Source organism: Leopardus geoffroyi, chromosome C2, assembly GCF_018350155.1.
Source record: "Leopardus geoffroyi isolate Oge1 chromosome C2, O.geoffroyi_Oge1_pat1.0, whole genome shotgun sequence".
In the NCBI taxonomy this organism is placed as follows: Eukaryota; Metazoa; Chordata; class Mammalia; order Carnivora; family Felidae; genus Leopardus; species Leopardus geoffroyi.
In genome coordinates, this window is record NC_059333.1 from 114,065,438 (window position 1) to 114,079,045 (window position 13,608).

Sequence of the window (13,608 nt, forward strand, 5' to 3'; positions counted from 1 at the left end):
TATTTATCATTTCCTTCTTTTTCAATTTGTGAGAAGGAAAAATCCCATTTAACCAAGTATGTGCTATTGAAAGTTCTTATGGTATAGTCCAGGAAGAACTAGGCTTAGGTTTACCATGATTTAGCTAATTTTATGGAAAATTTATATTGATAGAACAATGTAGAGAGCACAGGGGCAAGAAAGTGGATGATCTACAATTTCCAAGTCATCTGAAAACCGATACGCAAAATCAAACAAATCTGCAAGAGTTCCTAAAGGAACTTGCTATGTGAATAAACGTGCTTAGGTTTGGTCTGATATAAAATTTCACTTTCACGTGTAAACCACATCCTTAAAAACTTCACTACACTGTTTGGAGAAATCCTAGACATGATAAATCAATGCTTGCTTTTCTAAAGATCAGAAATGCTTGTTTTTTAAATGGAAAAAAGGGGGAAATGGGACAACTCTGTATGCTCCCAATAAATGAAGTATAGTCTTTCCACAGATTACGTATTGGGGAAAGGAAGCTAAGAACATCAAAGATAAACTTACGGAAAAGTTTTAGTCCAAACGTACCTAACAGAATAAGAACACTGGAAAGACAGTGTGTTCTAAGAAACTCACATATAAAAAGACATACACAGTAAAGGAAACCTGTATCTGTGGATGAGCCAAGGTAAAATTTAAGATGATTAGCTATGTTAAAAATATTAAAGAAGGAGTTTAGCACGCTGTGCACTATATCCAATCCATCTTTTGGTGAAAGAAACACAAAATGTATGGCTTAAAAATTTCATTCATACAGCTCTGAAAAATACATAGGTTATTGATGTTTTTAATAGATCATGTTCATTCATAAGTGATTTACACTCCTCATTCTTTCAAAAGGAGTAGAAACAGCTTATAGAGGATTAAAATAAATTGGGAGTTGGAACAGAAAATAAAAATGGAAAACAGAGTAGGTAGAAGCCAATTATATGTTATTTAAATACACATGTGATAAGGAATGGCAGGCTTTGTTAACAGAAGGCAGGATATCTGACTGAGCTTTTATTAATAACAGCTAACATAAGGAAATATAACTGCTCTTAAAATTTAAGAGAGAATCACATATTACGTTTTTAAGAGTTAATATCTCCTTCTTGAAACATAATATAACCATCCCAAACATACATTTAGCAACATTTTCTGAACTAAGTTAGTAATACCTAAAACAGAAACAGGTGCTGCAAATAAATTTTCTGAAGCTCAATGGTTAATAGTCACTCTGAACAGAAGGAGTGGGGTTAATCAGACAATACAACTCTTCCGGAACTCCTTGTTACCTTCAAATAGTGGGTAGACCCCAGGGCAAGAATACTTTCTTTACCCTGACATTACCCACAGGGAGATATACAGTAAGACACACTTTTGGCTTCCAAGACACTGGTTATATATACCACTGTTTCTGGGTCAAATATCAAATTAAAAACTGAAAAAAAAATAACAATCAGCACCTTCCAAATCTTTTGGTATTTATAATCAAGGATCTTTAAACCTTGAAAACAACCAGGAAACAAAATTGCATAAAAATGCTATTTATTAAGGATATATATCAAAACATATTCTAAATTATTACCACCTATTTAAATTTATTTCTGTCAAATATGAAAAATGTTTTAAAAGTATTCAACTGAAACCTAAACACAGAAGATAATTTTTGGTACACTAACACATTTAAGTGCTTTATATCCATCACAAAAATCTAATATATTTCCTGATTTGAGTAATTTATTTATTTATTTTTTTCAATATATGAAATTTATTGCCAAATTGGTTTCCATACAAAACCCAGTGCTCATCCCAAAAGGTGCCCTCCTCAATACCCATCACCCACCCTCCCCTCCCCCCCCCATCAACCCTCAGTTTGAGTAATTTAGAATATTAGTATGAGTATGCGTGTGCACACATAAATAATAAAGAAAATGCCAACTAGAATATAGTCAGTCATTTCATCTAACTACGTACCAACCCAAATTAAGGAAACAAAAACATAAAGTAACTCCACTTGGTATTTGTTTCTTCCTAAAAGGCTGCCAAACTATCTGGAAGTTTAAATACACTGAGTGAAGTGTGAGCTTAAAATTTTAAATTGTTTAAGACTAGAAAGAAAACAAAACAGATGCTATATATATTTGTTCTGGCTCAACAACTTCAGGCTATATTTAAATATCCTCATCCGAACAAGTTCAGTAAAAGTTTTTCTTAAAAAGCTTTGTTAGAGTTCTAGATTCCATAGAAAAAATAAATTGGTTTTAGCAAATTAGTTTACACACTAATACACACATACAAGTTTCTGTTCTATTCAAAGGTTTGGTTTACTTAAAACTATTCTGGTGAAACGTAAAAATAAATTAACAATAATAAGACCTTACCAACTATTTCCACTTATTTCAACTGTTTCTCAAATTTTACCCTGAAAGTAATTACCATGACCTCTCAGAGTAGGCTTTGGTGACTTATGTTAAGAAAATTTACTAACTAAAGAAGAAGGTGGTAAACACATGAGAAGCATATAATAATGGATAAGCTGTTAATAATTTATCATCATCAATTTTGAAGTCTGGTCATGTGATGAAAATAATGTCAGCAAGTCAGGTGTCCCATTTCAGCCAGCCATAGAAAAGCTAAGAGAGGAAAAGAAATGCTTAGAATCCACCAAAAATCACATCAAACAATGAGACACAGATCTATGGTTAAAAATCTGGTAGCAGATAATTCACCTTACACAACTATCAGAATAAAATTAGGAGGATACAACAGAATATAAAGGATAGCAATTACATAATTTGTAACCCCAACAGGTGAGTAAAAGGTCTTCAAATTACACTACTTTTTCCAATTCCAGATTAGAATCCCAACTTAATATGTATGTATAAAAATCACCTAACAGAAAAAATTGGTACATGAATACACTTGCATTTCTGTTCTAAGGGACACACCCACATTAATATCCACAGGTTCTTCTCTTGCCATTACCCACCCCGCAAGTCTGAGAAATAAAAGACATCCCCTTGTAACATTTTTCCAGCCCCAACAGTTGTTTCAGCTGGATTTTAGGCATCTTGCCTATCTCCTCTCCCCAACCCTGACAATACAGACTAACTAGGCAGATGTGTTTTACCTTATCATTTTATCCAGAATACTAGCACTCCTTTTTTGTGGTGAATATTTAAACTTTTAACAATCCCAGAGAAGACTAATACAAGAGAAGTATTTAATTACATAAGAAGGAGGAAAAAAGACAGGTGTTTGATAATTAAATGTGATCTATGATCTTGTATTGGCTCTTGGATCAGGTAAAAAATGGTAATGAAAGACATTACTGGGACAACTGCAAAATGTGAATATAAACTGTGTATTAGATAACAGTATATTAAACTTGAATTTGCTAATTATACTGTTGTTAGATAATAGAATCTTCTTATGCTAAAAGTATTTTTGGGTCAAATGCACAGGATGTCTGCAACTTATTCTTAAATGGTTCCTAAATAATATGTCAGGGTCATAAAGCAAGTATGACAAAATGTTAATGAATGCTTAATCTTGGTAAGATTATTGGAGCTTTTTGTTATTCTTGTAATTTTTCTGTAAATTTGAAATTTTTTCAAAATTCAAACATGTTCCCTTCTTTTTTAGTTAGTAAATGATATTCCCAGAATCTATCTTCTACTTTCCAAGATCACTTACCCTCTTCAGAGCTTTTCCTGTTCTCTAAAAGTAGATAATGTTTCCCAAGGTTATGGCTTGACCCTTTTACCCTACTCTGCTCACTCCTTGGCAAACTCAGCTTTCCCTAAAGCTTGAACTCTATATGCATATATACATAAATAAAACAAACAAATGGTTCTTAAATCTCATCTAGCCTTGGCTTCTCTACCAAGCTGCAAGTCTGCAGCTCCAGTTGTACCCTGAGTATTTCCACCTTGACTTTCCAGCAGCTCCACACATCCCAAAGTAGCTAAAACCAGAATCTCATTACTATTTTCTCCTTCCCAAACCAATTCTTTTATAATTCTTCCTATTGGTACCCACCATTCTCTCAGTCAATTAGGTTCTAGACTCTAGAGTCAAATATCCAGTAAGTTATAACATCGTGTAATTCCTACCTTCTGATAACTATTCTTTTCTCATCTCCATTGCCTAATTCAGGCCTTCATTACCTTTCTATTCTCTTTGGTCTCTGTCTAACCCAACAGCTCTTCTCTGGTGTCTTCAAATGTTTTGTGCAACAAATTTAACCATCCTTAACACATATGCTCTATACTTACACAGTTGCTCACTGTATTACTCTAACTGGAATTCTCCCTTTCCCTCAGTTCTTTAACTCTGTATGAGCAAATTCTATCCACCTTTCAGGTTCCAACTCAAAAAGCCTCTTCCTAAAGAAGCCTTGCCCAGTACCCTCCAGCTGTACTTGAGACATTCAAATGCTTGAATTTTAAATGACAGTTATCACTTTCAATCATGTGATGATTTTCTCACTTATCTTTTTCCATGTTAAGACCCAGCTCACTGGTTTTCCTATTGTGACCAACACTTAAATGCCTCTGGTACAGGATTCTTTTCTAAGAGTTTGCTAGTCTTCCATTCCTTAAGCAAATACACAGTTCTATGAGGTTTTCTGATAATCATGGCCAACAATGATAAAACAGAAGTAGCACAATTCCAACGCCTTTCTTATCTCTTCTTTCCCATTTAGAACTAAGTGCAGGGAATAAAACTCCACAAAACAGGGATTTTAGAAGTAATTGGCTTTAAACCTCAAAGTCAACATTCCTGACATAAGCAGGAAGACAGCTGTTAACTGTATTAATATTAATTTGTAGTGATGGAAAGACTTTTTTTTTTTACAGAGCATGTGTCTACTTTAAGAAAGTAAGCTCAAGCCTCTCTGTTCAAACACCCACCTGACTGTCTGGGTAGAGTATAAAGAAAGTAGTTTTTAGCTACCTTTGTATTTAAAGTAACTATCCTATAGAAATGGAGTATACTAAGTCTGTCATCATCTTTTCCTGTTTCTTTGAGATCTAAAAAGATTGTCTAAAATTACATTGGCTTTTGTGACAGGACTGTCACTTGCTGATCAATACCATAAAATGCAGGCAACTAAATACATCTAGGGATTTTTTACTCTACCTATTTAACCTAAGTTTCAACTTTCCTGAATTTACACACAAGTTCTTTCAATTTCTAATTTTCTACACATGCTTCAGACTGTTAAACTTATAAATGCTATCATCTGATAATACCTATAACTTCCTACTTTATTGTCTAAACATTTTATAAACATGTCTTTAGGTTTTTCTCTAAATCTGAGATCCAGTCCTAAAAGGTGACAGGTTACTAAAACTTTGTCCTCTAATTTTGTGTCTTTGATTATCCTCTACTGGATATCCTTAACTGGAATATGTCAAAATGTAATCATATAATAAATTACATAAGTACTATATAGAAATTATTAGAAAATATATCTGGGTTGCTTACAAAACAATTCAGGTTCATATCCTCAAGGTACTTCTAGTAAGTACAGAACATCTAATAAGGAAAGAATATTTAACTAGTAACAATTTCCAACAACTCATTATGGTGATTCTTGAAAATTATGTACTGCTGACCCTTTAACAACATGGGTTTGAACTGCACACGTCCTACTTATATGTGGATTTTATTTATAGTTGACATGTTATATTAGTTTCATGCGTATAGCATAGTAATTCAATATACCTTAATTTTTTATAGTACTATAAATGTATTTTCTCTTCCTTATGATTTTCTTAATAACATTTTCTTTTCTGTAGCTTAATTTGCACGAATACCATATTTAATACATATAACGTACAAAATATGTATTAATCGATTGTTTATATTATCAGTAAGTTACACTTGGATTTTCAACTGCGTCCAGGGGAGGGAGAGAAAAGGGCCAGTGCCCTTAATCACAGCATTGTTTAAGGGTCAACTGTAGTTCATATCTACAACTGTGCAGAACCACATAGATAAATCTCAAACATGGGGTGAAAGAAGACAGACACAAAATAAGGAACTACAATTTTGTGTCTTAATCTGGGTGCTGGTTATAAAAGTATATTCAGTTGAACTGTACATTTATGAATGGTGTACTTTTCTGATAAAAATTATACTTCAGTAAGATTTTTTTAAAGTCCTATCACTAAAGCATTCACAAAAACTAGATTAGCCAAGTTCTCAAACCTGAGGTTTACCATCTGGGTTAGTAAGTACTAGGGGGTGTTAATGATGTACCCAAGCTTCTTGGAGGATGAGTAAAACAAAACAAATTATCTTATACAAGAAGCTTATTTCTGATTTACTCCTAACTTCAAAAATGCAATCTCATAGGAACAAAACAAAGCAATTTAAATGAAATCAGGTATCTAGCATAAAGATCAAAAATTTAGACACTCTTTAACTTAACTCATGTGCGCTATTTTCCTTATTTATTTCTCTTTAAATACTGGTGCTATCATAAGGAAGGACAAGCCAACTCAAGGGGATAGTGCACCTAGCAACTGTTACTCTCATTTGTTAACTACATTTATGCATTTTCTTCATTAAGGCAGAAATACTGCAAGCATTTATCAATGAAGTCTAAATCCTTACAAGCTACCTAATTTCTTCCTTTAGTCTACCTGAGCAAAAGTTTCTTCCTCCCTACTCTTTTACCTTACTGACCCGATATATACAAGAGGGTAAATTTGTTTGCTATAAATCCTTACCCTTAGCTTTTTTGCGAAGGACTCAACAACAGCCTGTTCCCCAGTGATCGTTAAAATAGGTTTCTAAACTAATTTGTTACCTACCATTGCACTGGTAACAAAGCAATGCCAATAATTAAGTCTGGAAAGCTGTTCTTTACAGAGAAATAGAAAGTCAAATTTTAAAGTTACTATTCTAAAATGCCAATAAGCTAGGATATCACTAAGTATAATTATAGTAAAATAATCTCCAGAAAGCTAATTATGGAAGCTTAATAAATAGTCAATGCAAACACTCTGGGCTTCCTAAGAAAGGGATGTATTATTTTTAAAGTATCAGTATCAATTGTCGTTAAATTTGGCAATGGTTTCAGCTGATTGATTCCTGAGTACTCTATAAATGACAGGAAGATAGAAAACAATGATGGCACCTACAGGTAGATGCTTAAACTTTAGTATAATAACTGAATAAAGTGCTGGTTATCAGTAGAAAGACAATCTCTAAATACAGGTAGAGGCAGATGGGTGAAAATCTTCTCAATTTGCTAATTCTAATTTAAAGAGAGAAGGAAACAAAGGGGCCATTAGGGAACTCTGAGTCAATGTGAGGAAATGTATATTAATTACTTATGTTTTGATTAAAAGATACTCTGCTAAAAGAATCTGGGGGGGGGGGGGGAGGAGGGAAGATTCCAGTCTTTCAAATAAAGCAAACCAAGGATCTTCAGGTATTCAGGGCAGGTTTAATGAAAATTGGCACAGGGTTTAAAAGCTGCCTCTACAGAATAGGAGTTCCAAGATTTCATAAATAAGAGCCTGAAATGTACTTATCAACACTGATAAGCAAATTTATACCTCAAACTTAGATACTGTAAAGGATTTATAGTCCCTTCAACTCCTGAATGGTTCTATTCAATAGAATCATCCCCTGCAAAATATTTATTTGCCAAATTAGTGTAATTAAAAAAAAAAAAATCCTTAATTTATAATGGTAAAAAAATGAATATGGCAATTTGGTGAGATTACGACCATGGTTAGGATAAGAGTATTTCATATATTTTAAAGCTTAACACACAAATCTTCAACCCCTTGTCTGCAATGGAAAAAAAACGAATAGTCCCACAATACTTTATTTGCTAATATACCTATTAAAAAGTCTGTAGCTATTTACCAACTGAACTCGTATAGTTACAACTAATAAAGCTAGCCACTATTGCTCTCAACTGAAAATCTAGTAAGTTAGTTGAAAGGTTCAAAGGAAGCCACTAGTTCGTTTCTATGGAGTTGGACTTGTCACTTTAGTACCAAAGTGAAGAATGGCTGATCTATAATATAAGTTTGGTGTCAACACACTACAGACAAGTATCTATTAACATCTTTGGCTCTGGACAACAGGCTTCAGGGAGAAGAGAAAATACTTTCAAACCATGAGAAACTACAGATATAGCAACTTGCCTCATTTCTGATACCTTAAATATTTCTGTATCTAAAAAAGGAAAACAGATAAGGAGTATTTAGCTATAACAACAAATGATGAGCAGGCAACTTCTGTGGTTGTCTTATAATGGAACAAAGGAAACTTTTGATATCAGGTCAAAATTATAAAAAATAAAGCTCAAACCTTTCTATATTGTTTTGATGAACAGCTCTTAATCATATTGATATCATGGTAGCTTACAAAATCTAGCTATTTGAAATAAATTACCATTCAACTAAAATTTCTCTTATTACACATTTCTAAATAAAGTGCCATTTTTCCTTTTTCTAATACAAAAGTATAAAGTACAACCCAAGCTACTCATCCTGGCTACATGTGATAAGCCGTTTGAATGATTGAGCATCCATGCTTGTTTTATGCCACAAGTTACACTTATGTCTTACTTTATATTGATATAGCTGTATAATTTCAAAATTGAAATTATAAACATTGTACTATAAATTTTAAAACTTCTTGTTCTACAAGTAACTATTTTAAAACATTTTCAGTTAAGGAACAGATCACCAAAAAGATACTTTGTTAGACAATTTCTTCAGAGTGACACACAGCAAATCAAGTCTAAGAATTAAAAGACTGTTACCATTTGTAGGCAATGTAAACCATGTCTTAACATGACATGTACATGCACTTAGCGATACTCTTCTCTAATGAAAGAGATGAAGTTAAGTCCATGAGTGTTATCCAAACTATGCCAGAGGACACAAATGCGTTGCCAGGCAGAGTTAAAAGAATCTAGCAAAGCTTTGTGTGAATTTTTAAAACAGCATTTGTGCTCATTCTATTAATTAAACACAGAATGGAGTGCTAATAAATATTCAGCCAAATAACTGAACAGAGCATATACTAAAACTATGTAATAAGCAGAAAGATAAACCAAATTATCTTTTGCCATAAATGAACTCGTAAGACTTCACTCTATATTTTAAAAAGTTAAAAATGAAATTTATATAACATTTCTATGAGAAAAGCTGTTTTAGGAGTTTATAAAACAGTAATGCAGGTCTAGGGAATTCGAGCAAACAAGCTTGATGTTAAAGTTTCGCAGCAAGAATTAAACAGTGACTATTACTTTAATACCTTGGTCTCGTCCCTTCTCCAATTTCTTAATAAGTAACATTTCGCTTTGAGTCACTAAGGCGTTTACAGAGAAATATAAAATAGGAAAAAGTAAAATAACCGTAGTTTATTTTACAGAATATATTTTTACATTGAAATATAAAGGGTAAGTGGATATTTCATATAGCAAAATTCAATAGAATATGTAAATCCTTCAAAAAAGTAAATATACTTAAAAAATAAGTAAAAACAAAAGTATGCTTATATTCTATTTAAAATATAGATTGTCCTTTTGGTTTATTTTGCTGCTTTGTCCCATGCTAGATACCACATGATTCCCCCCCTAAAATGACATATAAAGTTTAGTTTTAATGATGTGATACCAGTACAGTGCAAAGCAATTCATGCATACACTTTTGCATGTATGCATTCCATATGTAAGTATTCATACCTATCCCAGAGGTTCTTTGATTCCTGAAACGTGTTCAAATGGAACGCTTGGTAGAAAGCAGTTGAAGGATTCCTGCGAGATCCAAGAATCAAATGGAAATGAGGTTGAGAAAGTACAGTCAAATCACTATTTTTCAAAAAAAGATGGAAGATCTTAGATTTCTAATATAGTATAAAGCTTTAAAAGAAAAAAACACTACATAAGCTTGCTTAAAAACATTTTGAAAGAAATTAAAAAACTGGATGAAATCCAGCAGACCCTGACAATTCAGGATCACAGTTATAAAAGAAAGGAGTAATACAGATAAAATAGCACCCAATTATGTGTGTGTGTGTATGTCTACACAAACATGAATCAGTTCACAGCCTAATCAACATTAGTCTGTATCAGATGCCTTTATAAATCTCTAAACACTTAGCAGTTCAGCAAAGCTATTCTCAGGTACAGTTTTTATATACAATAAATTAGGCTACACCTTCATAATATAAAAAATCTTAACAGGATCTATTTAATAGGGTTTGATGACGACCAACGAGTCCTTTTCTGGGTTGGACTTGACATGATTTCTTCTACCTTCAGAACCCATTTATTTGTGTTTTCTCTGGGTTAGGGCAAAAAACGGTGCAGCAATTGTATGGCAGCTTTCTAATTTCTGGCATTAGTACAGTGCCCCTTTGAGGGGTAAGAGCTTATACACCTTAATCACCATCCATTTCTACCATTCCCTGGAGACACATTCCCTAGGGCTATAACCACAGAATCTTACCTGATGGGCTCATCAAGGCAAGCTCCCAGCCTGCATGATTCATCTCACATCCCTGGATTTCTTAAGAGACTACTAAAATTTGACTACTAAACCTGCTCTCTAATAGTTCCCCCTGTACCTAAGCATATTTCCATAGTTTTCCCAACTTCAATCTGTATGTTAGGAAGCTAACAAAAACTTGTCACATTACTTCTAAAATCCTTGACCCCCACTGTGGCAAGGGTCTTAACAGCAAGTTAAGAACCTAAGTGCTTATTAAATACCAGACACTATTCTGGGTTTGTCTGTTTATTTATGTATATTAACTGAATTCTACAACAGCCCCAAAAGTAGGTATTATTATTATTTCTACCTCACCAAAACGAAAACACCTAACATCACAGAGCTAGTAGGTAGCAATCTGGTCCTACAGTTTATGCTCTTAAACTACTATGCTAAACATAGAGTTAAATTTTAACCTCTCTAGGTTTGGGTCTTTATTATTAGTACAATAAGAAAACTATTCCCAAATTCTACTGGAAGAGCGATGAATTACCGATGATCAACAATCAAACAAATACTCAACAGAATTCCAGGATTTCAAAATTCTGATTAAGACTCATTGTATTATCAAATTTTTTAAAAAAATATTTTTTAAAGGCTATTTTTTTATTTTAACCACTAGGATACCTCTTAGATGATCTAAAACTAGGAAAGGCAGACAGACACTAGATGCCAGAGTGTCACCAAAGCAACTGTTTGATTAATTGGCATTTTCAGCATATCTACTTCTCTTTGCCTGCCCTAATTACTTTAACTCTTTCCTATTCTTTTAACCCTTTCTCTGTTTTTCTCTAGACCAGGCCTCAGGTAATCAAACTGATTAGACCTAATATCAAGGATTCAGAGCCTGCTAACTACCGTTTATTTAATAGCTTGTACCCTCTCAAGATAGATCTGTCAGGCCTTTTTTTTTTTTTTTTTAACTGTAACTGGAACTCGGTCTACCAAATTAAACGAAAGTGAACTGAACCAACTGAAAACTCAATTGGCTTTTACCAGGCTTACTCAGGACCATATGGGGACAAGTTTGCTATTCACATAGGTCTGTTTGGAGACCCTGGATTTAAAACAGAGTGACTCAAAGAGGAAAGCAGTAAATATGAGAGGATAACAAAGAGTAAACGTGGAGGCTATTCTGCAAGGCTGGAATTTAAAATTCATTAAAGAGTATTTACAATATATTTATAAGGATGACATTCTTTAAAAAAACTTCAGATCCCCTGACCTTGGAAACATACATACATATATATTTAACTTGAATCAAATTCATATGCCAAATAAATTGGTTTTAAATGAAGTCATATGACTTGAGTTATGAGATTCCAGCATTTTTACAGCATAGACTCTAATAATGAAATGTTTCTCATAAGTTAAATGTAGAAGTGAAAAAAGAATGTATCTGCAGTTAGTCGTGGATCTTGGGGCAAAAAAGGAACCAATGAAATAAAATACTATAAATGGACCTAAAGTCTTCAGAACATGTCAGAACAAATACTCAGGTTGCAAAAGCTGGCAGTGAATCACTTTTTACATACATTCAAAATGAAGAAGCCATATGGAGTTATACAATCTATGTACTCTAGAAAAATTCAAATAGTCTAGATTGCAAGGATAAACATTTGGTTTCTGGAATACTTCAGCACGGTGTTTTCCATAAACAGAGGAATTTTTTGCAAATAGCAACAATTAGTCTCAAAACATTGATTAACAGGCATAGATTAAAGGAGTCAAGTCTGTTAAACCTAGCTGATCAGAACTTCAAAAGAGCCATTTGTAAATACTGAAGGGCTTGATCATCAAAGACTTCTGTTTTGGAATGGCATAAAATTGAGGAAATTAAGAGCCCAAGGAAAACGCTGTTAATGGGGATCATTTCAAGGTTATAGTCTATGTAATCTGAAGGCACCACGAGGCAACTGACGTTATTAAAAATTTATTGGAAAGAAATACTGAATTTTACACAATTTTGGTCATAAATTCTCTTCTGCCCAAGAAATAAAATTTGAAACCAGTTTTCTAATAACATATTTGATGTCAATGCTAACTATTAGTCTAAATATAAAGCCAACAAAGCACTTCTTAGGGAGACTGAGGTGTGGTTTATTCTGAATTTATTTCAGCCACCTAAATTAAAATGCTGTTTCCCCATTTGTAGACATTGTTCAAAACCAATGAACGAATATATCTTTTTCTCTGACTTTATACACTAAATAGCCTGTCCTGTTAATATCTAAGTACATGAGAGTAGTACATCACAATGTGACTCAAACATGACATATACCTACCTGCTTTGCTAAGACACTATCTTTGTAGGGTAACTGTAACAGAGAGGAAAATATAGATATATACTACACCTCAAAATTAAGCTACCAAAATTATTGAAGCTTAAAGTATGAGGTACATGAGCCCTAAACTTAGCAAATACCTTCTTCCCTGATGTCAAAACTCAACTTCAGAGATCTCTAAATAGAAACCAGGGAAATACAATAAGCAGAAGAACAAGGGCCACCTCCAACATTATCTAAGGATTTAAAATAATTAAAACTATTCTTTAGGTAAAGGGTTACAACACAACAGATTAGTGGCTAGAGTAGCTTTTCCTTCCTCTATACTATAGTCAGCAAAGTAACAGAACAAAACTAACTCTGGAAAAATCCAAGAGCACTGGCTTTGGAGTCAGAAGGCCTAAGTCTGAATCCATGCTTTGTCACTTAATAACTATGTATTCAAATCCTATAAGTCTGTTTTCTTAATCCATAAAAAGGGGAGGAACACTTCCCCATAGTTGCTGAAAAGTTCAAATGATATTATGCATAAATAAGGCCACAGATATAATTAAGCTTGATTTGTGTTTAAAACAGGATTACAGTTTCCAAATCATGCTATATAAAAATCAAGTTTTGGTAGAGAATCTTAACATATGCCAAATATTTCATCATTACTAAGGTAATATTGAGGCAAACAAAATACTTAAACTTAGAGCTACGTATACCAAGCTATTTTGTACATTCCATTGGATAAGAATCCTGACTTCTGGGACTGAGAGCTCCCCCAGGAT

The 13,608-nt window shown here is 33.3% G+C and overlaps 1 protein-coding gene across 3 annotated transcripts in view; it reads right to left on the reverse strand.

The window, feature by feature from the left end:
- The window catches only part of TSC22D2 (TSC22 domain family member 2), a 49,903-nt gene that overhangs the window by 25,664 nt on the left and 10,631 nt on the right, over nucleotides 1–13,608 (reverse strand). Inside the window, exon 2 of one of the 3 annotated variants that reach the window (XM_045503291.1) lies at nucleotides 9,743–9,814. The exons of the other annotated variants lie outside the window; for them this stretch is intronic. Coding sequence (XP_045359247.1) covers nucleotides 9,743–9,814 — 72 coding nt within the window. The remainder of the gene's footprint in view (nucleotides 1–9,742; nucleotides 9,815–13,608) is intronic. 3 annotated transcript variants of the gene reach the window in all.